Source organism: Cyrtonyx montezumae, unplaced genomic scaffold (genome assembly GCF_038088225.1).
Source record: "Cyrtonyx montezumae isolate F1298 unplaced genomic scaffold, pur_monq_1.0 scaffold_2, whole genome shotgun sequence".
NCBI lineage: Eukaryota > Metazoa > Chordata > Aves > Galliformes > Odontophoridae > Cyrtonyx > Cyrtonyx montezumae.
The window spans coordinates 38381540-38409131 of record NW_027071936.1 but is presented as its reverse complement, the minus strand read 5'-3'; the positions used below and the strand labels follow the sequence as shown (position 1 = coordinate 38409131).

At 40.1% G+C, this 27592-nt stretch overlaps 1 protein-coding gene across 1 annotated transcript; it reads left to right on the top strand.

Annotated features, from left to right (window-relative positions):
- The first annotated feature begins 470 nt into the window (after positions 1 to 470).
- On the top strand, positions 471 to 21967 carry EIF4E (eukaryotic translation initiation factor 4E). The gene is made up of 7 exons (XM_065736971.1): positions 471 to 523; positions 8886 to 8992; positions 11063 to 11158; positions 12981 to 13044; positions 14928 to 15041; positions 17412 to 17551; positions 19424 to 21967. The coding sequence occupies exons 1-7, from the start codon at positions 506 to 508 to the stop codon at positions 19536 to 19538; spliced, it is 654 nt and encodes a 217-aa protein (XP_065593043.1). The 5' UTR covers positions 471 to 505; the 3' UTR covers positions 19539 to 21967.
- Positions 21968 to 27592: the final 5625 nt, after the last annotated feature.

The window sequence follows — 27592 nt, the reverse complement described above, 5'->3', positions numbered from 1 at the left end:
GCAAACCCAATGGCCTCAGGTTTGTTCACTCGCAACCTTTAAAAGTTTAGCACCTTTCAAGGTCCAGCCTGTCTAATTCGTGGGCTCTCCGGCAGACCTACAACGAGCTCCGCCGCCTTGGCATCCCGTTCCGACAAGCATGATGCCGTCCTCGGGCTGGATCTACCTCCGCTCTTAACGCGGCGTGCGTGAGGCCGCGGGCGCGCCCGGCTTCCCCGCGCGGAGGCAGCGGCCGCCAGAGGGCCCGGCGCGGATTCCCCGCGTGGCGGCGCCGCGTGCCCGCGCGCTCCCGGCCTGCCCCGCGCCGGGGACTACGGCTCCCGACATCCGCCGCGCCGCGCCCGGCACCCGACGGCCTGCAGCCGCCCTCCCCCTTCCCAAACGGCCGCCGGGCCCACGTGACCGTCTCGCGACCAACCGGGTTTGCAGCCGTTTTTTTTTTTTCGTTTTTTTTCCATCCGCCCCTTCCCCTCCCGCGGCGTTGGTGCGGCCAGACCGAGCTAAGATGGCGACCGTGGAACCGGTGAGTGCCTCGTTCCCGCTCGCCCAGCTCCTCTTCCTCCCGCCTCGCCGCCCCCTCCTTTCCCTCCGCCGCCCCTAATTCCCTCCGCCGCCGTTCCCCGACCGGGCCGCGCGGTGCCGGTGCGGGAGTGGGCAGGGCGGCGGGGCCGGCGCGGAGGCGCGCGCACGCACGCACGGCGCCGGGGGGAGGGGAGCGGAGCGCGGCGCGGGAGGCGGCGGCGGCAGTGGGGCTGCGGCGGCAGTGGGGCTGCGGCAGTGGGGCTGCGGGGCTACTCTTTGTGCCGGGCCCGGGGCGGGCGGGAGCCGCCGGGAGGTGAGCGGCGAAGGCTGGAGAAGGAGGAGGAGGAGGCGGGCGGCGCCGCCGCGTGCGGCGCGCGGGGGTGGCCATGTTGCCGGGCCGGCGCTAAGGGCGGCACTAACGGGCCCGGGCGGCCGGGAGAGCGGTGGAGGGCGGAGCGGGCGGTCCGTGCCGGGAACGGCGCCTCTCCGCCTCACAGCGCTTCGGTGGAAGCTTTGTGCGGACTTCTCGATAACTGCGAACGTCGTTCCTGTTTCCTACGTGTGCTTGTGATACTGCGCTCTTAGAAGCGCCGCTCTTGCCTGCGTTATCCCGAAGAACTGGAGCTGGCCCGGGCCCGTCGTTGCCGTGATCCCATACGCTTCATGGGCCCTGGGTGACCGCCTGGCTGCGGCACGAGGAGGACGGGCTGAAGGAAGGGTCCTTTCCGGATGCTGCTCACCGACTCTGGGTAGCCGGTTCCTCCTTTGTAGCACTTTAAATCCAATAATCGCTTCCCTGTTTTAAAATAAGGATTAATTGTAGTTTGTCAGAGTAATGGTCCTATGCCCTTTTGTGAAGGATGTTGGCTCTCTTCTTGCAGTTTTCTTTCATGAATGAAAAAAACCCTTTATTCACAAGGTTTCCTAGTTCTGGGAAGGCAGAACAGCTGTTAGGACAGCAAGCTGTAGTGTTAAGCGCTGCGTTTGGCATCCCATGCTTGATCTTTCTGAGCTATAGCCACATTTTCAGAGGTGAAAGCTTTGTGTCAGCTCAGTGCTTTGTAATGGTTGCTGGGCTTGGCAGGTGTTGGGATAAACAATGTGTCATATTGATGGCCACTGGGAACAGGAGCTACAGGATGAGCATGGCTTTGTAACTCCCTTAGCTGTGCTGCTGGCATGAGCCAGACCATCTCTCAAATGTTCTCTCCATCAGTTTTTTCACAAGTATGTGATCACATACCGAACTAGATCTGAGGCTGGATTTAGCCAGATGCAAACAATGGCTTTTGTCACGCCATTTTCCAGTGAGATTGGTTCCCCAGATCCAGTGCAGTGATGAACAGTTGTGCTGTCCCAGTGAGGGCGGAGGATGGAGCAACACTTAAAACCATTCTAAGCAGGGTTGCTGCTGAAGGGTCTGCTTGTGATGAAATATGCTTGCCTTGAAGGAACAACTGTCAGCTATGCTTGTTTATTTTTAAATGTCTTTAAATAATTAAGGCTTTGTTTATTATTCTTCTCGGTGGCTCATGCTTCTTCCTAAGCATTGATTCAAACCTATATTGTAACAGAGATCTTAAATGCTTAATGTTGCATAAATACTGCATAATTTTCCACTGAACAAATTAATTTTATGGAGATGTTAGGAATTTGATTACCTTGTGTACCTTGTGATCACAGGGAGCCTCTTTTCTTGTAGACCTTCTAAATCTGTTCTGAGGTTTAGCAAGGTCCTGCTAAAATCAGCGATGCATGTTCTCTATTACATAACATATTCAGAACTTGTATATCTTGTTAAGGGGCTGGAAAAAAATCACTGAAACTATCTAGGAATATTGAGACTTGAGGCTGGGGTGCTGCACAGAGTCCATTGGAAGCTGCTAAGAAGAGCAAGATTATTCTATATATGTGGAAGTCTGTTGTACAGTGGCTTATACTTCCACTGCAGAGAAATTGTGATCCTCTGCAAAATCGAAAAGTAGGAACTATCAGTTCTTTATCTTGTGCTATCTCAGATGATTGCTCTTCTAAGACTGTTCTAGATTAATTTGTCAGAATACACCAGAGCTTGTGCTATTAGTTTGTCCCTCTGTAGCCTTTGAGGATTAAATGTGATCAGATGACACTGCAAAAGCCCACAAAGTCAACAGCAAAACCAATAGTAATGCTTTAGTAAACAGTAGTTTACCAAAGGTGACTTTAGAATGTAGCCTTTGAGAAACTAACATGCAAGTAGGATTAGTTGTGTGGAAGTAACGTATGTGGGAGCAGTTGATCCCTTATTGCTCAGATTGGAAACAACATCATGGTTCTTGATTTGATTTGTGACAGCTACTTTTACACTTGGTCAAATGTAGTTCTTAAGTATCTAACTTTACATTTCAAGAGTAAAGTCAAGGCATATAACCTGAGAAATGCTCGTTTAGGCAAAGTTGTCAATAGGTAGGATTCGGAACTGAGCTAATCTTTCTTTATATTAAATGGTATTACTCCTTAGGGGATATAAACATGATGGTATAGGGTTTTGAAGCTCTGGAAAGTTAAAATAGCTCTTCAAAAACAAAGTGTGCTGAGAGGTATTAGTGACAAAAAGCTAGCGTGTACATTAAGTGCAGGCCAGGTTCAGCTTTAGATTTGCTGTTATTATTAGATATTTTAGCTATAACTATGTCCAGCTCTGGCTGAAATCTGTACAGTTCTCAGTTGTAGTACAGTGAACATAAATGTATCTTGTGTGTTGCTGAATAATTGAAAGCTTCTAGCACAAGTTGACTTCCTCCCTGTAAATTACATTTCAGGCAATAGAAAGCCTCCTGTGTTATTTTAAGAGAAGGAACTTGTTGGACATCTTGTAACTGAGATAAACATATTTCTGAAAGCAATTTAAGAACAGAAATTTCACAGAGCATATAGGATTTCCAACTTATTTCAAGCTAATGCATTAAAAGTAGTATGAGTGTGTTGTGTTGCTTCTGCTGATTCAACCTGCAGGTGTAGGGGTACATAAGAAATGTTGATGATAAAATATGACCCCTTGGTAGCTCTGTAAAGATCAGTGTGAGCTTTGAGTGGACAGGGTGGAGAATCAAATGAGTGATGCTGGTAGACAGCATGAAGTATAAGAGGGAAATTTCTTATATTCTAAAATCAGTATTTTTCTCAATTGTCCATATTGTGAAGGCATTAGAAGTGTTGTTTGTAGATTTATGTGCTATGTATTGTTTTGTTAACTGCCTGAAAATGACACTTGTCCTTGATTTTTATGTAGTGGATGTAAGGCAATAAAATTTTAACTGTTTAAGTTTTTTCTAAATGTCCAGAAGAGTTGTTTAAATGAGTAAACTTTTAATCAGCACTCAGTTTTTCTTGCATCTAGTGCTGTTTGTCCCACTAACTTGTGTCTGTTGTCCGCTTTATTTGTCTGTATCAGTTTGGTCTCTGTGTTTGAGGAGTGACCCGAGCATCCATATGCTGTTACATCTTAAAGTTTATTTCAGAAAACTGAATATCTTAACTTTTCAGCTGATAGTGTGCAGTTCTAGCCCTGGTTGCAAGAATGGCTCTATGTACTTCCAGCAATTTGGATACTTCTTTGTTGTGTAGAGGTGTTGGTTGTGGAAATGAGAGATGTTACACATAACTTTTTTCCTTGAGTTTTCTGAGCTTTTCTCAACAATTTTGGTGGAAGGATTTTTAGGATTTAGTGTTAAGTATCTTTTCTCACCTGCAGGTTTCATATTCCAGTAGCACGGGCAGCAGCAGAGCACAAACTGGTGTGAGATGTGGCACTACTAATTCAATCTCTTGTTCCTGTCCTCCTATACTCAAGTTGCATTTCTCTCCAAATTTGTTGGGGTATTGCTCACTTAAATTTGTGACCCGTGTTTGTTTTCTAATGGTGAATGCCTTCTAGAAGTCTGTGGTGTTCTAAGTTGTAACATATGCTGTCAGGCTAGTTGCTCCCTGTTAGGCCTTGGTTATGTTACACCTAGAGCTTTTTTTGGTGGTAGGAGAGCCATTTTACATTGCTGGATTGCTGTAGGATGCTACTGGTACCTTTAGTCCAGTTGGTAGTACACATACTCCATGTGGTTTTTACCTCTGTGTAGTCATTCCTCAGGGTTGAACATCAGTCCTGCTGATCTGAAGAATGCCACCTTTGTTTTCTGTTTTCTTGCAGCACATAGTATTGGCTTATGAGTGGGCTTAAATCCTTTCTTGTCTAGTGTATTTGAGATAAATAGCTCTTGATGTTTGTACCTTGTGAATTGTTGTCCGAACTGTGTGCAGTAGCAGGTATCTACAAGCACCAGGACGTGCTTTTAGCCCAGACATCTGTGAACTGGATCACATGTTTTTCTTCTTTCAGAAACCTGAAGAAAGGAGGTGGAACCTCTGAGATGTATCTTAGTTTGGTTTAATTCAGAGAAACTGCACGAGCTTCTCCTGTAAGCTGAATTCTTTGAAGTATCACCAAGAATGCATAGTGCTGTATGTCCCAGAAGAATGCAATCTTGCATGTCGCTCTTCTAACTGGACTTCCTAAACAACTTCTGTAGATTATTAAATCATGGATGTGGTCTGGGCGGTATCTCCAAACCCTGGGTGGAACCTAGTTGAGCGGGTTGCTTCTTCTAAATAGACAAACCTGACTATGCAGTTCTAGCAAGGAGCAGCACCCATTTCCTGTCCCAGTGACATGCACACCTTCCTTTCGTACGCTGGTCATTACGTGCTGTGGAGAAGGAATGAGTAATACCAATTAAGTCCACAAATGTCAGAATCCAGGTGATGTGCAGAGAGGCACAGTCACTAAATGCTGAGTAGGTGAATGTTTCATAGACTTCTGCAAGCTGATTCCTACTTCAAAAAGCATGTGGGTAGCAAATGTCACTCTTAATTATGTGCTGTATTGCTTTGAGGAGTAGGATTGGCCATATGAAGCTTTCCAGTCTGGCTGGTAGTGCTACCTTCTTTTATTACATCTGTTTTAAAAGCAACGAACGCAGTGATGGTTTAATAGTAGACGCAGTGTCAATTTTAGGTTAAAGGAGGCATTAGTTATGAGCAGTAGTAGAATACTGTAAATGAATGCAAGTCTAGAGGCCCAGAAACTGTGGGTGGAGATGATCTGGCTTTAAGTTAATGGCACAGCATTTGCAAGACCTCAAGGTGTGAACTGGTAAAACACACAAAACATAACTTTAATTCATGCTGTATTTATAGAATCATGTAAAGGCAGTGTTGGGTGCATGCTTGTGGTTTGCTGTAGGATTTCAGTAACTGGAAAGAGATTGGGCGCAAGAAAGGGACTCTGCTGGTTACTGAACTGACGTGCTTTGTGTTTGATTAATGGGAAATACTTTGCTATACAAACACTACTGTTTGGTTAGAATGGTGAGATAAATGAGATGAAAAGAAAATGGAGCTGGTATGGTTAGCTGACTAAAAATGAAAGTGCTTTTTATTTTGATGGATAGTGCTGGGAAATAAAAGAGTGCAGGTAAGATGCTTTAAGCTTCTGCCTGAGATTAAGCAGAAAAGTTTTGTGATAGAAAGCTCTGTTTCCAACTTTACACCTGTTTCCAAGTTTACTGTGGTGTGTGCAGCTGTGTCCATCCTTGGTGAAGTCCTCCTCAGGCTGGGATCATGCTCGAGGGGATCTGTGTGTTCCTGAGCTGAGACCATAGCCAAGTATTAGATACGAGTTGTCATGTGCTGCTTTAGGCAAGAGCTTGAAAGGATGGGTAGTCTGAGTTTCATTAAAGTTACACAGCTTTCAAAACAACTTAGGAGGCTTATTATTATGGTAACTTAAAAACATTTGTGCGGAGTCATATGTCTCCATTTGTTCCAAAATGAACTTTCATGTGGTTACCCTGTCAGGAGTGACCCTTGGTGTATAGGGCAGGTAATGAGGCTCTTTGTGTTTTTGCATTGTCTGCAGGTGCTACCTTAAGCCTTTCTGACATTGTCTTGAATTAAAAACAAGAAATTGCATTTATATGGTAGTCCTGCATGTGCTCTGTTTTGTATTGATTCTTCCACTTATAATTGTTATGTTTCTGGAATAGTGACCTGAGAGATACTAGGATCTGCTCTTTGTATGTTGAAAGCTCTTTGCTGGGCAAATATAAATGAGGTTATCAACTGAAAGGACTTTTTGGAAAGTACTCTGCCTTAGTCACATTAGTCAAGATACTGTTGAATGTCTTCAGTGTGATAGCACTTGGCTAGCACTATTTGCAACTGATTCACAACTGTAGAGTAATGTAAACGAAAGCAAGTATTAGCACAGCCCCTTGTGCTTAGTCTGTTTCCCCAATACCAATGACATCTTTCCTTTTTTTATTTTTGTTATTTTTTTAATGCATTTGCACATCTATTTCTTGAGCTCTGTGAATTAAATCTGTCAGGGCATTCTGTGTACCCCTTGATGTCGTGTAGTATACTACAAGCTGTAGCTCAGTGGAGCTGCTGAAATGCTGCTTTGGTGTATTCAGTAGCCTCTGTGCACTGACCATCTTAATCACACACAGGAGTCCCAGAGAAGAAATTAAAGGGAAGGGTGTGGATCTAATCCCATCAGTTTAAAAATAGATGGGCCTAACACTGGAAATCTTACCCTAGATAAGGTTTGAAACACTCACTGGTGCTCTATTTAATTCTGGAAGAAATGTTCAGTCTGTTAGAATATTTCACTGGAGGAAATTGGACAGATTGACAGTCCCACAGAAGCAGTGTTAAGCAGTGATGGCCTTTGTTAGAGACTCTTCAAAAAACATTTATTCTCTTAAAAAAGGTGGGGGATTGTACTGCCTACCCCTGGTAGTGTGTAAATCGAAGTAGTACCCTAATTTTCGCTTCTGAGTGAGATCTTCTCATCTCAGTCTGAGCACAGGGAGTGTATAAAAGCCTTCTTAAATGTGGTATAAATTATGTTTAGCTTTTGAACTGAAGTCTTTGATAGATAGACTTTTAAGTTTTGGGGGAAAAAATGTTTATTTTGAAGTTGTAGTTTCTCTGCAGTGAATTGTACTGCTGTGCTTGTTGTATTAAGCTGGGTCGCTAGATGTTGCCAGAAGAATATGTCAGCTGGTCCTATGAGGGTTAAGTGCTGCTTGTTATCACTTCAGGTCCATTCTGCTTTTCAGCAGCTCTGGTCATGATGAACTGAGTAACCTGAAAATTGTTCCCTTCATTAGATGACTGACTTAATCCACTGATATACTTAATCTACTCCAACGTTACTTTATTCTTTTGAGACAGCAAAGATTAAGCTCAATTAACATACTACTTCTGCATTGCTGCATTTAGGAATGACTGAGGTCATTGGGTTTGCTGTAATTCATATTTGTTTATATTTCTGAAGTGCTTTTTCTGGGTTAACTGGAGCTAATGAATTCTATTGCTCATTTCTTGTCTCTTTGAAATATTCTAGCATCAATTGCAGATTAGGGAGAGATGATGGTAACTGGAGAGGGCATTTGGCCTCACAATAAAGCTTTGTATTCCTTCTCTGAAGGTATGCCATTAGAATTGCTAACTTGACACAGTGGGTTTCTCAGATGATGAGCTTGGTGGGGGTATCACATGCAGAGGGAATGTTCTTTCTTTTTTTTGTGTTAAAATTTTTGATATCTAACACTCTGTAGAGATTTGGAGGGGGATGGACGGACACTATTTACCACAGGTTTGACCAGTTCCACGTGGAGTTAAATTTCAGTTTGATTTTTGAGAACTAATACATGTTTAAATTATGTTACTCCGTGCCTGAAGCTTTTGTTAGTAGTGCTATTGCAAATAAAGATACCTACTTACCAGTTTAGTTTCTCCCTGCCTGTTGTAGTGAATTTTACATTGAGGAGTTCTGGACATGTTTCAGTCTTATAATAACACATTTTTCTAAATAAGCAAGGGCTTTGTTACTGTTTCCAATGATGCTTTGTGTTACCCAAAAATCATCATATTCTCATTCTGAAGGTGTTGCTGTTCTGGGAATAGAGGTGCCTATTCTAGGTGAAGTACTACATTGTATATTTCTGAAATAACTAGTCAGCATCTTAGTTGAAGGCAAACTTTTTCAGTGAGGAGAGCTGGGAACAAATGACGGAGGCAGCAAGTCAATGATCAGCTCAACGTGAACACCTGCAGCGAGTATTATAGGGCCTGTTCAGATGGTGGAGGATAAAGGGATACAAATTGTGCTTCTGTGATGTGACTTTTCACCCCCTCCTCCCAGTCCAATTTGAGTTAGAGGAATTCTAAGGCTCTGCGGTCTTAAAAGTTACTTTGGAAGAGCTGAAGTACATCAATAAAAATTGAGATGGAACTTACTAATAACTCCTTTCTTCAAACAGGAAACCACTCCCAACACTCAACCTTCAGAAGAGGAGAAAACCGAGCCAGCACCTACTCAGGAGGTTGCCAGCCCTGAACAGTATATTAAGCATCCACTACAAAACAGGTGAGTAGCACGTATGGAAGCATGGTTAGAATCTGGCCAACAACAGAAAAATGTCTGTGGCTTTCCAGACGTCTTGTTTAACTTATTGGTTTTCTAGCAGCATTTCAAAATTTCTCAGTATTATCTTTTGTTAACAGTCCTTATAAATGAATGAGGCTGTAGAGGAAATAAAGCCTTTTCAGAGTGATAATTCCAGATGTGGAAGTCTTCTCTAATTTTCGTATTGCTGCCAGGAACTTCTGCAGACAGGTAATGGGGAAAGCACAAGCTTTTTGCTTCAGTTGGAAGAAAGAAGAACTGTTGTTGCTTCTGTTGTACAGTACATTTTAAGGTGTCTGAGATGGAGTTGCTGCTAAACAGATCTGGCAGTCCTTCTATTTCTGCCTTGTACTGGCAATTGAGGTGCCAGTGACAGAATTCATTCTTATTTTTTTACGTAGCATCACTCCTTCAAATAAGAAAAATCTGTGATGCTGTCTTATTCAGCTGTACTGCTTGTTAGACTTGAAACATCTGGAATAGTTGGCTTCAACAGTAATACTGTCATCACAGCAGAAGAAACACTGTGAAGAGCTAATGCATATGCTTGTATTAATGTCTTGTTAAGAGAGAACGCTGCTGGGCACCAGAATTTTTTACTTTTATCAAAAAAGCATGGAGCTGCAGTTGGAAATCTGAAGAAGAGGCACTGAACAATCCAAGCCATCCTAACTAAATTCTACGTTTAGCGTGCAGAAATAGGTACTTCTTAAATTAGTAAGCTACTATTGCTTTCTGACTGCTGCAGAGACAGCAAGATCTCAAGTTTAGTTTCTTGATAAAGCAGCACATGGACTAACTTTCTGCAGTGAAGTTTTAAGCTTACAGGTTGAATTTGGTTAAATCTACATAATGACTGCAGCAGAATACATATACCTGAAATAGAGCAGCTGGAAATTAATTTCCTCAGCTAATGAGCTGCTGTGGAGTTGCTGTTACATACTGCCCTAAAGAGAACATATTGCTGTATGGCTGGCCCCTTACTCTTCTATTTTGAGCAAATGAGAACTGTCCTGCATGTTTCATCTTTTCCCCTCATTCTCTCCTGTCTGTTTCTGTCCTTTTTCCTGTAAACGCTTTGCTTAAATTCTTGCTGACACTTTTCTATGAGTGGTGTGGGGCTTTTTGTAGAAAATAATTAACTTGTAAAGCAAGGTTTGAAATAGTCATCAGGGAAGGTCTCAGCAAATGGACACCAGGTGACTTCAGGAATACTGTGGGAAAGTAAATCTACTCTAGTGTTGACTTCAGTCAGCTCAATACTCCCAAAGTGGTCAAAACAAGAAATAAACCTGTTCTTTTAAATGCTTCCTCAGGTTTCCCCTTCCAGCATTTTAGACAGTATTCTTCATATTCCTAAGGAATATCTTTGAGTATAAAGATTGATTTTTATTTTATAATTTGTATTGGAGATCTCAGTTGAGATGTTTAAGACATTAGGGTGGAAAATTTAATTAAGTATTCAAGTATACAGATATAAAAGCTTAAGTCATTAAGTGAAGTTCAAGCTGGTAGTTTTATAAAAATGAGTTAGTGTTACTCTTTACTTTGTTCTCAGGGTACGTGAGTGCTGGGGAGATGTTCATATGCAAAAGCTAATTCTAGCATTCTAAGGTTACAACTTACAGAGAAATTACAGGAAAGGCAGCTGGGATCCTGATTGGGCAAGCTGACGGTGCTTCAAACCATAATTGTTACTGGTGGTAGGTTGTTACTGGTTGCAGTTTACCAGTGGCAAAAAGGGGAAACATCTGAGGCTTAGAAGTTTAGTCTTGGAGATGCCCCAAAGGTATTTGAAGTAATTACCTCAACGAAATGGTCAAGTCTCCATTGGCTGTTGTAACTCTAAGGTACATATTGCAGAATTAGGTTTTAGAAATGAGTTTTTCATGTTGCCTGTTAATGAAAACTGCCTTCCATGCTAATAATCTCTTGAGGTTTGTGATTACTTGGTATATAATCAATACTGAATTTTGTTTTTAATGTGCTTTAATTCTAGATGCTATTATTCTGTATTTGGTTTTCCTTTAGATGGGCGCTCTGGTTTTTTAAAAACGACAAGAGCAAAACTTGGCAAGCAAATCTTCGTCTGATCTCAAAGTTTGATACTGTTGAAGATTTTTGGGCGTAAGTAAATGTTTCAATCTGCGCAATGCTGATATGTGTTGGCAAAGTTAATGCCAAAATCAGAAAACATACAGTATTTTATTAACCACAACTCTTCGGATATAACTTGAAATACTTACAAAACTGAAAGCCTGGTCTAATTCATTCTTCAGAATTTGCTAGGATGAAAGGTAGAATGTAATCTTTGAATTACCTGCAATTGGACAGTTCTTCATATTTTAAATGCACTGTCTATTTTTTACTGTTAGCAGTGCTTATGGTCATATATACGTAGCATTCATTGAGAAAATGGCATTTGTGCAGTAGCTGCTTTGTGCTGACGTGAGTCTGTAAACTCTGAGGAGCTTTTTGTCTTTTAGCTCCAGATGTTGCTAGATAGTTACATTCTCAGTTAGCTGGCTTACTTCAGATATGCAAGCATGTTTGTACCTGAAGCATAGTATTTGGAAGATTGATGAAAATTAGAGGCATCTATCTGTAGAGATTACAGAAGAAAATACCTTCATTCCGTGTTTTCAGTATGCAAAAACAAACAGCAAGCAGAAAGCCTTTTGAAGAGAGGCATGTGCTTTTCAAATGCTCCAGTTAAATTCATGTTGCTTGCTGGAAGATTTTACCTTCTGAAATAATGAAATGTGGAGGGGAAAAGTGTTCTGTCCGAGCAGTATGAGACCGAGAATGGAAAAGAATGATTATATATCTGATCTTAGTTAGGTGCTATGTGCTACTTTGAGGATTGTGGTCCTTAGGACTTTTGTTGCATGCCTTCTTTCAGGTCAGTAAGGGAGAAATATTGTCTCTTAAGCATGGAATAATAAAACTCATCAGTGAAAGTAGCATCACCAGAGAAGAAACATGTTGAAGATTTAAAGCTAGTATTTGTCAGTGCAGTCTTTGGAGGGAGGGAAGTAGGATTCTGTTCTTGAAACCAGTTTTTGCATTCCCCTGGTGGGATATGTGATAAGTTGTTTGAAGCTTATCACTGCAGTTAATGATGGGAAAGTTTTTGAGCTGTATAATCAAGACTGTGGTGGAAAACTAAGTGTTCAGATGTCTCTAGTCAAGCTATAAAATCAGTCACAGGAATTAGTTTACTTTTTAGTACTGGACCATGCTTGAATGTTAGTTGGTCTTGGACTACAATTTAGTGTTAGATGCAGACCATCTTCTGAAGTCTCACCTTACCAGAGAAGGAAAGAGTAGTACCTGTCTCCTTGCTAGGAGGCTATAGATACTGCCTTCACTTTAACTCTGAATTGTGTAGTTGTGAATTTAATTTTGCGTGTATTTTGTTCTGTTCTTCTTGTCATCTGTTCTTCTTATTTCAGTTTGAATTATCTGGCCTACAGTCTTCAGTAACTACATAGTACTGTAGTGAATAAAACCAAATTGAATACTTCTAAAATCTCTCTCTGCAGAGAGAATAACTGTAGGAGTGTAAATTGTTATTCAATGCATATGTGTAGAGAATACGCATGCATAAAACTTCCTTTGTTGCATGAAAGTTCAATGAATTATGTTTTCTATAACTATGAGAACTATGTTTAAAAGGAGGAGAGGTATTTCTGGAAAATACTATGGTGGAAGCACCCAGCTTCTGATGAAACCAGCTTCCATTCTGCTTCTCTAAGCTGGAATTTTCTTACAGCTAATGCTTCTGTACTTGTGAAAAAAAAACAAAACAAAAAACTAGATACTGGGGTTGCTTCTGAAATAACTTTAATGCTGTTTATAGTTTGTTCAGTCATCCTAAATTCTTTTAAGAATTTTGTACCTTAAAATAATGCTTATTTTTTAATCCTGCTGTTTTTCCCTCCAATAGTTTATACAACCATATCCAGCTCTCTAGTAATTTAATGCCTGGTTGTGACTACTCGCTGTTTAAGGTATGCTTGCTAACCATTTTTCTTCAGTTGTGGATGTTGATCGGTGGTTTCCCAACTAAGCAAGACATTGTCCGAACATTTCATTTCAGACATGTGGGAGCACAGTTGGAGATGTCCTAAAAGTGTTAATTTTTAGGAAGTCTCAAACACATGTGTTCTGAAAATCACAGTTACTGATTCTGAGAATGCAAGTAATTCCTTTAGCATTTTAAATCCAGAACTGTAATCTTGTAGCTATGTTTATCTTCATTCTATCTTTTAGATACTTGTTTGAATAAGTATGAATTTTATGATGGGAGATTTTTCCAGCTCTGTCATTGTGTCACGTGGAATTAGTTAAAATGGCTAAATCCTATGCAGAATTGCAACGTTCTCCAGTATTCGGAATGAACACAGCTAGCCAGATGCACAGCACTCCTGTAATTAATTTCTATTATGCCATTTAAGTGCCATATTCCTTAGGCGTGAAATAGAAAATTGAGCATTCAAGTTAGCAAATAGAAAATGTCAAGGAGAAATTATACATGAAATCCTGCCTCTTGTCTGGAGTGGACATCTGATTTGGAGCTCTAAATTAATTCCTAACCTCTACGAAGTGCTTCTAACATACAGCTTCCTTTCTGGATTCAGATACCTAAATAATCCTGTAAGTACTGATGCCTGGCTTCTCCTTTGCTTATGAAACAGACCCTGGCTGGGACCCTCAGTAGGCTGTACGCAAATTGTAAATCCCAGCAGCTTTGGGCAGTGAAGAGGTAGTTATGCTTGGTTTTGAGAAGGTAACAATATTTATGTTGTGAGAAACTTTAATGGTAAATGTTAAGAAACTGATCCCTTCAAATCTTAGGATAAATACAGACCATGCTTGTATTTTTGTCTGAATCCTAAAGCTGTCTGTGTGCATCTATTTGCGTGTTATCAGCAGAAACTTCAATTTCCAACTATATGGAACAGGTATAGGGTTGTCAGCTGTTGTGGACTTGAGTGATCTCTTGCTGTTGTCCTTCAAATGCGACCTCGTAAGAGTTCCTCTTAAAGGTGATGAAGCAGTTTGAGCTCTGCAGCTGCCAGTGGGGGTGTTAAATTTGAGAAAGTGAACTGGCACTGCTCCATCCTGTAGGTTGAACATTTAATTAGTTTGCAGCTGCAATTCTATAGTGTGGCTCTCTTAATAGCAATTTCTTGTCTGAATTTCTCTATCCAGACAATTACCTGCTTTTTTAATGACTGATCTTCTTTCCTGAAGTTCATCGTGGCTGGTGGATAGGGGAGTGGCAGCTGACTTGTTTGCTGGTTCAACGCATCCAGAGCCATTAAATGTAATACAGGGCCGTTGGTAATGCATGAATGAGACCCTAACTTATTCCTGAACGGTCTGCTGATTATTATTATTTTTTTTGTGGCCCTAGTGATTAGAACCCTCTTATTTTCTCCCTTGTGTGTGCAGGATGTCAGAGGGAGACTGCCAGGGTGTTTTTTAGCGAGGTAATCTTCACACATAAGTGGAGTACTTGGCCAGTGTTGTGCTGAGTCCAAGACTTAAAATAAGGGCTCCAGAATGTGGCTGCTAATTTTATCTGGTTTCAGAGAGGGCAGAGTGGATGTTTGACTTTGCCATGTATTTTATGCTATACTGTGTAGCTAAGGCTTCAGCTTGGGCTGAAAATCTCTCGTGGAAACAACTACTAAAAAAAAAAAAACACAAAAAAAGGAGTACTTCTTAAGCATTTTGGAGCTTTAGTATTGGTCCAGACATGTTTTTTAGATAAGTATGTATCTCAAGCTATACTTCTTGGTGCTGTTTCAGTTATCATTGGTCTTTTGGTTATACCCAAGGAGAAATACAAGCCAAGTCTGGTGTAACTTCTGACTGTTCTTTTCAGGATGGGATTGAACCCATGTGGGAAGATGAAAAAAACAAGCGAGGAGGCCGATGGCTAATTACACTAACCAAACAGCAGAGACGAAGTGACCTTGATCGCTTCTGGCTAGAGACAGTAAGTAATATGGCCTCATAAGTCGCACCTGAAGAAACTTGTGTTTAATACTTGAACTGCTGTGTTATTCCTTTGTGCCACTCTGGACTTAGTTTCCTACAAACATACTGTTCCCACACAGCTGTGTTTTATTGACAAGCTGCATTTGAAACTTTCAAAATGATGCTTGACATAGTTATATGCTACTGAATATTTTCTTAGAATTTTCCTGATCGCTGTCTGTTATACAAACCTTTTCCCATAGGACATTCTAGGCATATTTGCACAGCTATCAGAGTAATACTTGGTTTTGAATGTAGCTTTCAAATTTATTTTAACTGCTCACCAGTAATTATTTGTTTACAAATACTCTTAGAGGTGAATAGTTCCTAGGTTTCAATCTTACTGAAACAAGTTTCAGAACTGTTTTTCTTCTTTCTATACTTGTCCTAACAGTAGAATAAGGATAGAATAGCAGAATCTTCCTGTGTACTATAACAAATGCTTTTTTCCCATTGCTGTTACCTGTTTTGGGATATATATTTTTTTAAACATGAAGTGTACTTCTAGAGGTACTATGGGTTGCAGTAGGTATATTGTGGAAAAGAGTACTATTGTGCTGTGTAGGAACCAGTGAAGTAGTCTAAATGATATGATCTAGTTTTTAGGGGCAGCTATTATATGCAATATAATGCAAAGCAATTTCATCAAAATCAATCAAACTAGCTTTTCTGTCTGTTTGAAAAGAAAGTATTCTGCTTCTTATAAGAATGGCCTTTGGAATCAAAGTTAAGGTGTCTAAAATATTTAAGATTATTCTGGTCACTCTAACTGTGATTTGAAGAAAGGCTGGCTAGACATCATGCTGCTGTGCAGTATAGCTTTACATAAGGAGACAAAACTCTTGATATGTGTGTTTGACCACTCCATCTAAACGTATGTGTAGGTCCTTCTGACTCAGAGAGACATTTCATGTGGATTAAAAACACATAGTCAATATAGGCTTAAGACTATAGAAAACTCTGCTTTCTGTTTCCTAACAAGTGATGGCACAGCCCAAATAGCCAGGTGACCTAGACATGCTATAAAATGATTCTGTCTATCCAATTCCCTTAATCATTTATAACCTACTATCTCCATTAAAAATCAGTCTATCACTCTCCTTTGGAACAAGTTTTTATTAAAAATACTATTCTTAACTGGAAATTAAACTTAATTTGAGAAGACTTTCCTCTTGTGTAGCATTCATGAAAAATTTGCTTGACTGGTTCTTATTGAGCATTGTAGTTATCTTTGCTTATTTATTTGCTGTTCATCAGTGTTTTTGAATGTTTGTGTGGTTTAGCCTTAAATCTTTATCCCTTTCATAACTTGGTGGATGTGTGTGTACCCTGCTGCTGGATGTAATTTTGTTTATGTGTAGTTATACCCAGTGTATTCAGTAGCTCACTTGGTCCTTTTAATTTAATTGATGAAATCAGCAGCTCTCAGGAGCACTGAAAGATCTGCTTTGTTTAATATTTTGCATGTGTTGAATTTCCAAACGTTCTGAGTGACTCCAGAAAACCAATACAATGGCCAGTATATTTAAAATTTAATGTGGTTAGTGAAGCAAAAAAAAAAAGGTCTATTTAGAGATGAATACTTCTTGTAGTTATCATTCTCCACGCTGAACTTATCAAAGTTCAAAGTTGAAGATTTTGAGTATCACTTTCAGTTATTGATGTAACTCCTTCGAAACGTCAGATGAATTTATCTTTGCCATTTCCAAATGTCACCATTACAGATCTGGGGAGATAACTTTGTGTTATTCGTACTCATTACAAACAGCTGAGAATATTGATTCCCAGTTCAGAGTTTTTAAGAACTTTGAAGTTTAAGTATATTGATAGGAAGTGCTTAATTGGATTGCACCTTAGAAAGCAGTACTTGATTTGCTGTTGAATTGATGCGTTTCAGAGTCAGTTACATCTTATGAGGTGATGCTCAAATAGTTTTTAACAGGTTCCTTCAGTTAATGAATGTAAACTAAGATTTCCCATTTGTCTGTGTTAAGTGTGCTTAATGAAGAATAACAGATTTATTTAATTCTTGTACATACTTGGATTGAGGACTGAGAAGGAGATGTAAGTGATCATCTGTCAGAGCTTGCATCTGTCAAAATAGAAGAGACAAACTTGAGGAAGATGCTACTGCCAACTGAGTTTATGATCACATGTAACATTAGGAACTTTGAGATACTACTATAGTCAGAATACTGTTAGTGTATGGCTAGTGGCTGTTAGCAGTAAAACATAATATTCCTCAAAGTCCTTTGTGCTCTTAGAATCCTGATCCAGACAAAACACTGACTTTGAACTGCTACTTTAATTGTTAATGTTTATTTTGTAGCTGCTGTGCCTTATTGGGGAGTCATTTGATGACTACAGCGATGATGTATGTGGTGCTGTTGTTAATGTTAGAACTAAAGGTGATAAAATAGCAATATGGACAACTGAATGTGAAAACAGGGATGCTGTTACGCATATAGGGTGAGTAATGTGATTTGTTTCTCAAATGAGTGTGAAGTGTAACAATGCATTTAAAGCCAGTTAATTTAAAAAAAAACACTTTTGGCAAATGTAACCTTAGCAGAGCTGCATCCCAAGTTCAGGTAACAAAGTATAAAGTAGTTTGCTTTGCTGTGTACTTTTTGTGGGCTCGCATCAGCGGCTTCATCGAACTACTGTACTGTATTTGCTGTAGTATAGGAATAATCAAGAGTTGAACACAGACCTTGACAGGAGCTTTTAGTTTCATAATGAGGTATTGTAAGTAGTTTCTGTAAATAGTGTAAATTCTGTTGCAGCTTGCCAGTTTGTAAAGCTGGTTAGTTACTAACAATAGAGCATTGCTAAGCTTGTTCTTGGGAAGGGATGCTTAGAAATGGGAGATGAAGCTCCCCAGTATGTCCTTGTATTTGATAAGAGCTGTATAGTAAAGCATTGCCAAACTACAGATGATTTTTCTACTTTTTATCTATTTATATATAGAATTCTGGATTTCGCGGATCTGACATAATAGTGTATTCTAGTCCTCTCTTTTGGTAAAAGACAGTAGCTATTTCTAGTAAGGAGAATACATGTAGTATATTTAACAAGTATTGCTAAAGCCACTGGATTCTTTTTGCTGTCATGTTTATGCTTCAGAGTTACCTGGTGTTTCATTCAGTCACTGAAGGCCTCTTGAATATTTACAGTGGTTTACATGGGTTGGTCCCAGTTTTGGTCTTAAGCCAATATTCAGCTGTCAGGCATAGCAACTTTCAGGATGGCTCTTAGTGTGTGCCTCACTTGGACCTCTATGAATCTGGTGAGGTCAGACTTACAGTGACTAATTACTGTATGATCTTGTTGAGACTTGAAAGGTGATTAACAATAGACAAATAACTGTGGTACACATCTTCTGCGGGTGGAAAATATCTGCTAGGTTTGATGTAAAGTTATTTGAGTGCACTTTAGCTGTTTAGTTAGCTACAGATTAAAGTGCCTCTGTTAAAGAACTACCTGTAAAAGTTGAGATTTTGGAAACTGACAAAAGCTAGAGTAAACTACCTGTCATCATGTTACCTTAATTTCAGATACGCTATGTCAAGCTTTTATCTAACAGTTAAAGTTGGAGTAAGCTATAATCCTGTAAACTGTCCCATTATGATCAGGGTAAACTAGAATAATGAACTTCATGATGTTAGCAGTGCTGAGAAGACTTGTACTGTGGCTTAGTCAGAGAATGCAATGTAGAGCCACTAACTTACATCCTATACTGTTAACTAAGCAGCGTAGTATGTGTAGGGGAGGGATAATAATGACTTGATCTCTGATGTCAAAAGATCCAAGCTGAGATTTTCCTAAAGCTTTGGTTTGGTAGCTGTCCATGACAGTACTGTAATGAACTGGGGGTGGTGGGGTCCTTTTTTCTGTGAGCTCTTAAAGAAGGAACTGCAAGTCAATTCAGCTGGTAAGTGTGGTAGTAAGCTGGCTGTATTCCAGGGGACTACTTTTTCATTTGATGTAGGTTACTTTACCATCTCTGCAGTTCTGGAACTGTGGATGATGGCTTCTTGATAGTTCTTTGCTTCTGTATGTGGGAATGCAGCTTGATGTTGATGATATTCATGTTAATGCAGTAGAATCAGTGTTTTACAGTTGTGTATGTTATTTTTACAGCAAGAATTTTACACAGATTTTTTTTGGTACAACAAGCTAGAAAAATTTGTGTTTAAAGTCCCTTACTTGTACCTGAGAAACTTTCTAGACAGGCAGCTATTTTTGTGGAAATGTAAGAAGATCTTAAATGCAACTATCTTGTTACTTACTCCTTTTGAAGGGCTTTGCTTAAATTATTTTTCTGTTTCTCTTCTCCAGGAGAGTATACAAGGAAAGATTAGGACTTCCTCCAAAGATAGTGATTGGTTATCAGTCCCATGCAGACACAGCTACTAAGAGCGGCTCCACCACTAAAAATAGGTTTGTTGTTTAAGAAGACACCTTCTGAGTATTCTTTCATAGGAGACTGCGTCAAGCAATCGAGATTGGGAGCTGAACCAAAGCCTCTTCAAAAGCAGAGTGGACTACATTTAAATTTAATTTCCATCTAAATGTTGCTAAGATTTGTGAGAAGTCTGATTCGCCTTTGTCTTGTACTTCTGTGTTCATTTTTTTTCCCTATTTTGGCTGAAGTAACCATTACCAATCAGAATTTTAGTACACCCCCCTGAGTCATAAATGTTTTCCTGGCCCACTCTGTAATAGCTTGGTAGAAACATTACTATTACAAAAAAACATTTGTTTATCCACAGTATTCAGAAAAGTTGCATTTCTGTACCTGCAGGAAATTACTCTGTTTCACATTTGCATTGTATGCAGTAACATTTTGCTGGTTTGGAAAAGAGTATGGTGCATACAGTTTTCTAGCAATTTTTTTATACAGCATCACCTTTGCTGTAACCTATGCTGATGGCTGCTAGATTAATTTATTTGTTTTCCCTATTTGATAACATTAGTGATATATTGATTTCAGTTGTTTTTGCTCATGTAACATTGGTGAAGAATCTGGGAATATGACAAAGGTGGAATAAACATTAATTTTGTGCATTCTTTGGTAATTTTTTGTTTTTTGTAACATCAAAGCTTTGATACAGGTTTATGCATTTCAGTCAAATTTGGTGATCTGTTTGTGTGACTTCCCAAACATAATTGTGGATTTTTTTAATGTAACACCATAATTTACATTCCTTACTAGAAATAGTATGTCTGTTTTTGTATCTTATGCTGTATTTTAACACTTTGTATTACTTAGGTTATTTTGCTTTGGTTAAAATGGCTCAAGTAGAAAAGCGGTCCCATTCATATTAAGACAGTGTACAAAACTGTAAATAAAATGTGTACAGTGAATTGTCTTTTAGACAACTAGATTTGTCCTTTTATTTCTCCATCTGCACAGCAAGTATTTGTACTTCTTGTGACAAGGCAGTCTCTGCTGTGGCTTCTGTTGTAGTGTCTTCCAAGAAAGATGAGTCTGGAGCTATGGTTTATTGAAAGTTCTAATAAATCATTAGATAGCACCCTAAATGCAAGTGACATTATATTGATGTGGCTGCTGTTTTCTCTTAGTGGTTGTTCTAACTGATCATGGTTTGCACAGTTTCTTTTTTGACTTTGGTGCATACCAGGAAATTTGAAGGTACTTAAGAGGCCATCTAGTTTGAGGTGGCAATTACAGTAGAAGCACTGAAGTGAATGGTTCTGCTTTAAGTGTTTAATTGCTGTGTGAAATAAGAGCAGTAGAGAAATGGCAACGAAACAAATGTGTGAGGAACTAGACAGTCTATTATGCATGTTTTACTGTGGAACAAAATTTTGGTCTGAAAGTTCCTGTGACAGCTACAGGTTAGTTTGATGTATGGGATTGGGGGAAAATTTTGGAGAAGGCCACCAAGTTCAGTGCTCATTTTGAGTACAATACTAGAACCCATTTCTGTATAAAAGTAGAGCATAAAGCAAGTCAGTATTGTGGTGCTGTTAATTTTCAGTCCTTTGGGATCTTAACAGGACTGTGTAGCTCTTTAAACTTAAAGGCAGGTGTGTATTGGTTTGTTGGTCTTTAAATTCCTTGAAAGCAAGTTTAGTCACTCACTGGTGATGAAGCTTTAGTTGAATTAGGCTTTTTGGTCTGCCTCTGAGTAAGTACTTCTACACGCATAGGTAGACTTAAACACTTTCTTGCACATGTCATAAGAAATGTTGTAAGTAGTGCATTAGTTAATACCAGAAAGGCATTACATTAGCTTCTGAGTCTTTATCTACTTAGTTACATGGCAGGTATCTGTATCTCAGGCCATCTAATGATACTATGCCTTCAGTATTGGTCATTAGTGAGGATGGGCATTGAAGGTGGGAGCACCGTTAGGCTGTTTGTATGCTGGTTTCTGTGGATTCTGGTGTAAACTGGTTGCCTGCCCTCATTCAGCAGGACTGTAGAGCAAGATGAGTTGGCTTCATAGGGCTATTCATAGAATATAGTAATCTTTACCTGTTTTCAGATTTACTACTTCAGTAGTCATCTTTATTTATCAATTAAAGTAAGCTCAAATTAAGTTTCTTTAAACCATTTCTGTTCTGTATCATAATCCCTAAGATGAGTAACATTTATAATAGCTTTGACACTTCCTAATAAGCTAGTATTAATCCTAAATAAGTAAATTGCATGCATGGAAGGGTAAAGAAGAATCAGTTTCTTGAGTGGTAACATTAGAGTGTTTAGGTACATGTAATTTGGGAGCATTGGATCTAGGCTCTCTAAAGTGAGCATAATTGAGATATGTAAGTAGCACTCTACATCTGTGAAGAGCTTCAAGTTTAAATTGAATGCTCTTGTGAGAAGGATATAGTGTTGTTTTTGTTTAATTTCACTACAAGACTGAATAGGATATTTTGAGGGTAGCTGCATTTTTTCGCCTGGAAAGGTGATTGATGGTGTTTTCTGTTGTCTCAAATTTCTGAGCCTACTGAGGAAGACAACTGCCTTGCTCCATAGTTCAAAAATTTGCAGTAGGTTGACTTGAACCTTTTCATTGCTCAAATATCAATTGCTGTGTTTCTAGGAGACTTGAGTGAAAACTATCAAATATCTAACCTATGCCTGTGATTTCTTGCCAGAAAGAAATAAGTGACCGTGGACCTCGTTCTCTCAAACTTGCCAATTATTTTGTGCTACATAATGTTATGATGGTGTAGTCTGTATTCTTAACAGGATACTGTGGGAGAAACCTTAGAGCTGTCTATTCTGTGTATTAATAAAATACCCACAGGCTTATAGAAGAGGCAGTAGATACTTAAATTTGTTTAAATTACTAGTTTTGTACAAAATATTTTATGTCATTTAGCTGACAAGTTAACCATTTACCTAAATGTGTTTCAGTAAGCCTGAGAAGACTGGACAATAAATGTCTGAAGTGTCTATTTTGAAGTGTTTTTATATGAGACAAAACCAGCAAAGCAAGGAAAAAAAAAGTGTTCTAAGAGGTGCTTGAATGCGCCAAGATATAGTCTGGGAGGAAGGGATAACAGATGAGGAATGCATATGAATCAACAGCTTCTGGGTCTCCTGTAAGTTTTGGAATAGGCAGTGTTTTTTCATTATGCCTTTCAAGTCCATCTGGAGCTTCACTGTATGATTTCAGACTGTCTCTAACTCAGGAAAACTGATTTTTAACTGAGTTGATCAAGTTGTGGGAATAGTTTTGGTTGTTTTTTTTTTTTTTCAGTAAAGCTTAAACTGAGCGTAATACTTCTACTTAATAAAATGATATCCTGCAGAAAGGCTGAGAAAAATATTCTGGAACCCTTAATAAAAGCAAAAACCATTAGGTTTGAAGCTTGTAAAGTGACGTGGATCTCCTTTGCTATATATAACCTTCCTTGTTTCCAAGAAGCTTTACATTTGAGTCTGGACCTGATGGTTTTAGAACTAGATTTTTAAAGGGTGTCTTGCACTGGGGAGAGCTAAACAACATGGTTGAGCATACTGGTGAAACCCATAGAGCTTTCAAGCTTTCTGGCCCTTGGTTTTAGATGATTTCTGTATGAATCCATTACCCTCTTAAGAACAGTCAATGGTTTCTACAGTTTTCAGTGAATAAGTTATAATTATGTCTCACAAAGTTCTTAGGAAGAATGCGTGTCATATTCAGCAAAATGTCATCTTTTATGGGAACTGAGGCTGTGTGGCAGGAGTTTACTTTGCGTAGATGACTTGTTGATATTCTCTACTCCTACAGATATACTCTTTTCATCCCCATCTCTCAGCTACTGAAAGTGACATCACAGTAGTTCGTACTGAGCATTTTGTTTTGAGAGTCTATCCCAGCCAGGTGAGCAGGAGTGCAGAGCATACTAGCAAACTTTGGAGCCAACCTCAGCTCTAGCTATCCAATGCACCTGCTGAACCTCCCCATTTCCATTTCAAAGCTTCAGAAGCTGCTGAAATTCAGACTCTTTGTTTTGATCTAGACAGTGTAGCTGCCTGAGCAGTATCACTGCCCTTTATCTGTGGAAGAGTTTTGTATATGCCAGAACTTGTTTGCAGGCATCTAGCTCTGCAACAAAGCCTTTAATAAGCACTTAAATTCCTTTCCATACAATTCCTTTCCGTGGTCGTTTCTGCTTCTCCTCATGCCTAGTGGCTGCCAGCATTTTCCCAAAAGGCTGTGGGATGCCCCATAAGCCTTCCTGTTTTAGAAACAAAGCAGACTCCGATATCCAGAGAGTTAAATGTGAATTGTGACTGAAGGTGGTGATTGTTTCGTATCCTGGCACTTTTTGTCTGATGCCTTAAGTGTAAAAACATCCTAGCTGAAGTCAGTCTGTTGGGATCGATTGCGCTGAACTCATTTTTCATATCCCCTGCTAGTACTGAGCCTGTGACAAGCTTAACCACGAGTAGGTGAGATTTATGATTGCTTGTGCTTTTCCCACTTTGTTTTTTTTTTCCTAAAACGTTTTAAATTGAAGGATAAAATTACAAGTCTAGTCACTGCTTTTTTGGTCACTACAACGCTGCAGTGTGTGGAATTCCAGCTGTTGCTAACCCCCCTGGATAAAGACTGTCTTCTTTGGCATGGTCTACTTATGGGGTTTTCACTTCTTTCTTTTTTCTTTTTTTTTTTTTAGCCATGTATGATAATAATGGAAATGATACTTGAAAGTATGTGTGTGAATATATCATATAAAAGCAAAAATGACTCATCTATTTTTTCTATTTTTCAGAGTAGAATACTGTTATTTCTAAAAAGGTTTCTTTGGATGACTTTCTGTAATTTTGGATTTTGCTTATAGTAGGTAGTTTAGATCTTTCTCTTTTTTCTCTATGTTTTGTCCATTAATGTTACGTTATCAAGGAGTTGAAGTCAACCTTACATGTAAGGTTTGGCATTTTTGGAACTCGAGCTATGTTTTGTTTGAGCCTTTTCTTTCCTGTGTACAGGGTAGTTATCTTAGTGCATTTCACCCTGAGTCGTATAAATATGCAGAAAGTATGATGACCAATTTAAAGGTACTTCTTTATTTCTGTAGCTTGAATGAAAATAAAGCTTCTGAGGAACTGAATGTCTCAGCTTCTTGACTCTGTATGGGATTTTGAGAAATGTAAGTCAAGGATAAATGAATACGCTGCTGCTTTGTAATACATTCACTCTTCATTTTGCTGGAGCTTGCCTTGCCCACAGCTCAGCCTCGTTCCAAACAGAGCATAGATCATGACTAAATGCTGCTGGGTGCTCTTCCCTTGTTTACTGTAGTTTCTCCAGCAGGAAGGAGTGGAGTCCATAAAGACTTGTTCAGTCATACTAGCTAGATGGACACTGCAGCTCATCTTAAGTTGGAGACAATACCTGCAACTTGCAGGAAGGGCTTTAGTTTGAGTGTAGGCAATCCATGAGGGGCTATAAAAAGCCCTTGCCCTGCAGGCATGTAATTGCACAGCTGTTCACTTACTACTGGAGGCTTTCTTGAGATACAAGTGTAGATGTTTAACTCTTGCTGCTGTAACCTCATTTGGCTTCAGTTTTCTTGTGTTTGTGAAGTGGCAGTGTTATGGTGTGGGCAGGAAATGGCTTCCAGAGATGGAGAATGCTGCTTTAAGGCTTTCCTGGACCTGGTGAATTCATCCTTGAGTTCATTCCCTAAAGCAAGGGAGAAACATCTGCAAGCTGCAGTCTGGGAACACATGCACTCCAGATTTTCAGGGTTTTAAAAAAAGTAGTAAAAGGCCCCTCAAATCTTAGAAGTCATCAGCAGAGATGTAATGCCCCTATACACACAAACTGGGGACAGGGAGGAGTGAAAGATAAGGCCAGAAGCAGGGTTTTCTCAGGCCATGAGAGTTGTTCAAAGGTATATTGGGAAGAAGTGAGAATTCAACAGATTTGAGCGCTCATGTTTACCTGGGGAGCAGTGTTATCCCAAGATCAGCTCTGCTGCGAGGAACTAGTATCCCTTCCCCTTAAATGCTATTGCACAGTTAATATCTCTCACTGCTTTGCAGTCAATATATAGGCATGTGCGGGATCATTTCTTTAAAGTATTACAGAATCGTAGGGGTTGGAAGGGATCTCTGGGGATCGGGTCCCGTCCCCCTGCTGTAGGAGACTCCCAACAGTAGGTTACACTGTACTGCACAGAAGATTGCAGTAGCAGCAAAATCCTGGTCACTTCACCTTGCTAATGTGACCTTTTCAGATTGCAATGGAGATAGATGAGAAATCTGTACACTGGGAATTACTAATGCACAGGAGGTTGTAACAGTGGTGAATACCAGTCAAAAGCTGCAACAGTGATACCTGTTTAGGGGATGTGAATTTTTCAATGCTTAGGTACAAACAATATATCAAAGAGTAGGTGGTTCTTTCACATTTTCGTAAAGTATGCTGGATGTAAGCTTCTGCCACGTGTGCTGTTGCATGCAGTTAGCTGCAGGATTGAGGTGAGGGTTTCAGCTCTGCCCTCTAAGGTCGTGTCCTCTAACTGGGCTCATTATAGCGCAAGAATGTGCTCTTGGGTCTGATCCACCTGATGTTATTGCACGAAACCTGTCACCTGCGGGGTTTTTTGATGTTGTGATACAACCCAGGACAAGTATTCGTGTGAAATACCAGGTCTCCTGCCAGAACATGATTAATTCAGGACAGAACGCAACCCCCAACAGCCTTTCCTCGGTTACACTCTTGCAGCTACGTTTCAATTGCACTGAAGCATACGGTTTAGGGTCATCTCTTATAAAATTTATCTGAGGCAACTTAGTCCTACTTCATTTTTATAATTTCTATATATTTACACAGCAAACTTGGTTTTTCTGAGGTCTACACACCTTCACTGTAACATAGCTGTAGCCTGGTGTTTTATAACAGTCCCTGGCTGATTGTATTGCCAGCACAGCTAAAACATTTGAGCAGTGTTGGTGAATGCACCTGAATGCAGGCTGAGTGCAGTCAAACTTGGTCTGGTGGTTAGTACGCTTGCTGGGAAAGGCAGAGAAAGCAAATTTTACGGGGCCTGGCATGTGTATTTAAGGGGTTTTCCAAAGCTGAGCTGCAGCAATCTGGAGAATGCACGTAGTTGAAACAGTATTTCAACAGTGCTCAGGAAAATCTAGGGAGGGGAGTCCAGCAATAGATAAAAGAAGAAGCAGAGGCTCACGTGAGCATGCCAAAGGGCAATGAAACTATGACTCAGCTGTGCCTGAGCTGCTAGGGCTGTGGAACAGCTCCTGCTGGATCTAAGAGATAACCCAAAGGTTATTAGAATCCATAGGCTTTGTCTTTAGGGGATGATTTGATGTGCACTATCAGCAGCATGAGGGGAGCTCTGTGCAGTGTTTCTTTATGCCAGCCGGAGCACAAAGCTTTCCCAGGTGGTCTTCTGCTGGGCTGCACGCAATGAACAGTCTTTTGCTGGATATGAAATTCCAAAACAACTCAGAGGCATAGTCTGTGTGAGCTGTTCCATACCTCGTAATGGCACGAGGGCATGGCTGACTCATACTGCAGATTTTGTGCCAGAGGACTTGGCGAGCAAGCATCATCTCTGCATTAATTCCAGCACGGAAACCAGTGTTAACGATGGTCACAAAGACAAACGAAAGGCAGCTGAGCCACAGCATTCCCTTGGGCAGATGCTGAGCCTGGAATCAGACATGATAAAGGTGGAACAAGTTTTACAGCTCCTCATCAAGTCCTGCGGTTAGGGCAGCTGCTCTATGAGGTGACTGTTGAGCACACAACAGCTTTCTCACTCCTTACCTTTATGCAGTGTTCCAGGTTGCTCCAATCCACCCCATGATTCTTCCTCACTGAAGCAGACCAGTTGTTTCACTGAATGGGGCAGTTTGGATTTTCCAGGTTGTAGTCTGAGACTTGTCCCCAAGACCATTGACTGCGAACACCTTTTAGCTGCAGAGGTCTAAATGGGGAAAAATGAGTGTGCACTTCTGTGCAGATAGGTCCCTGTGGAAACATGAATCCTCAACCACAAGAGATA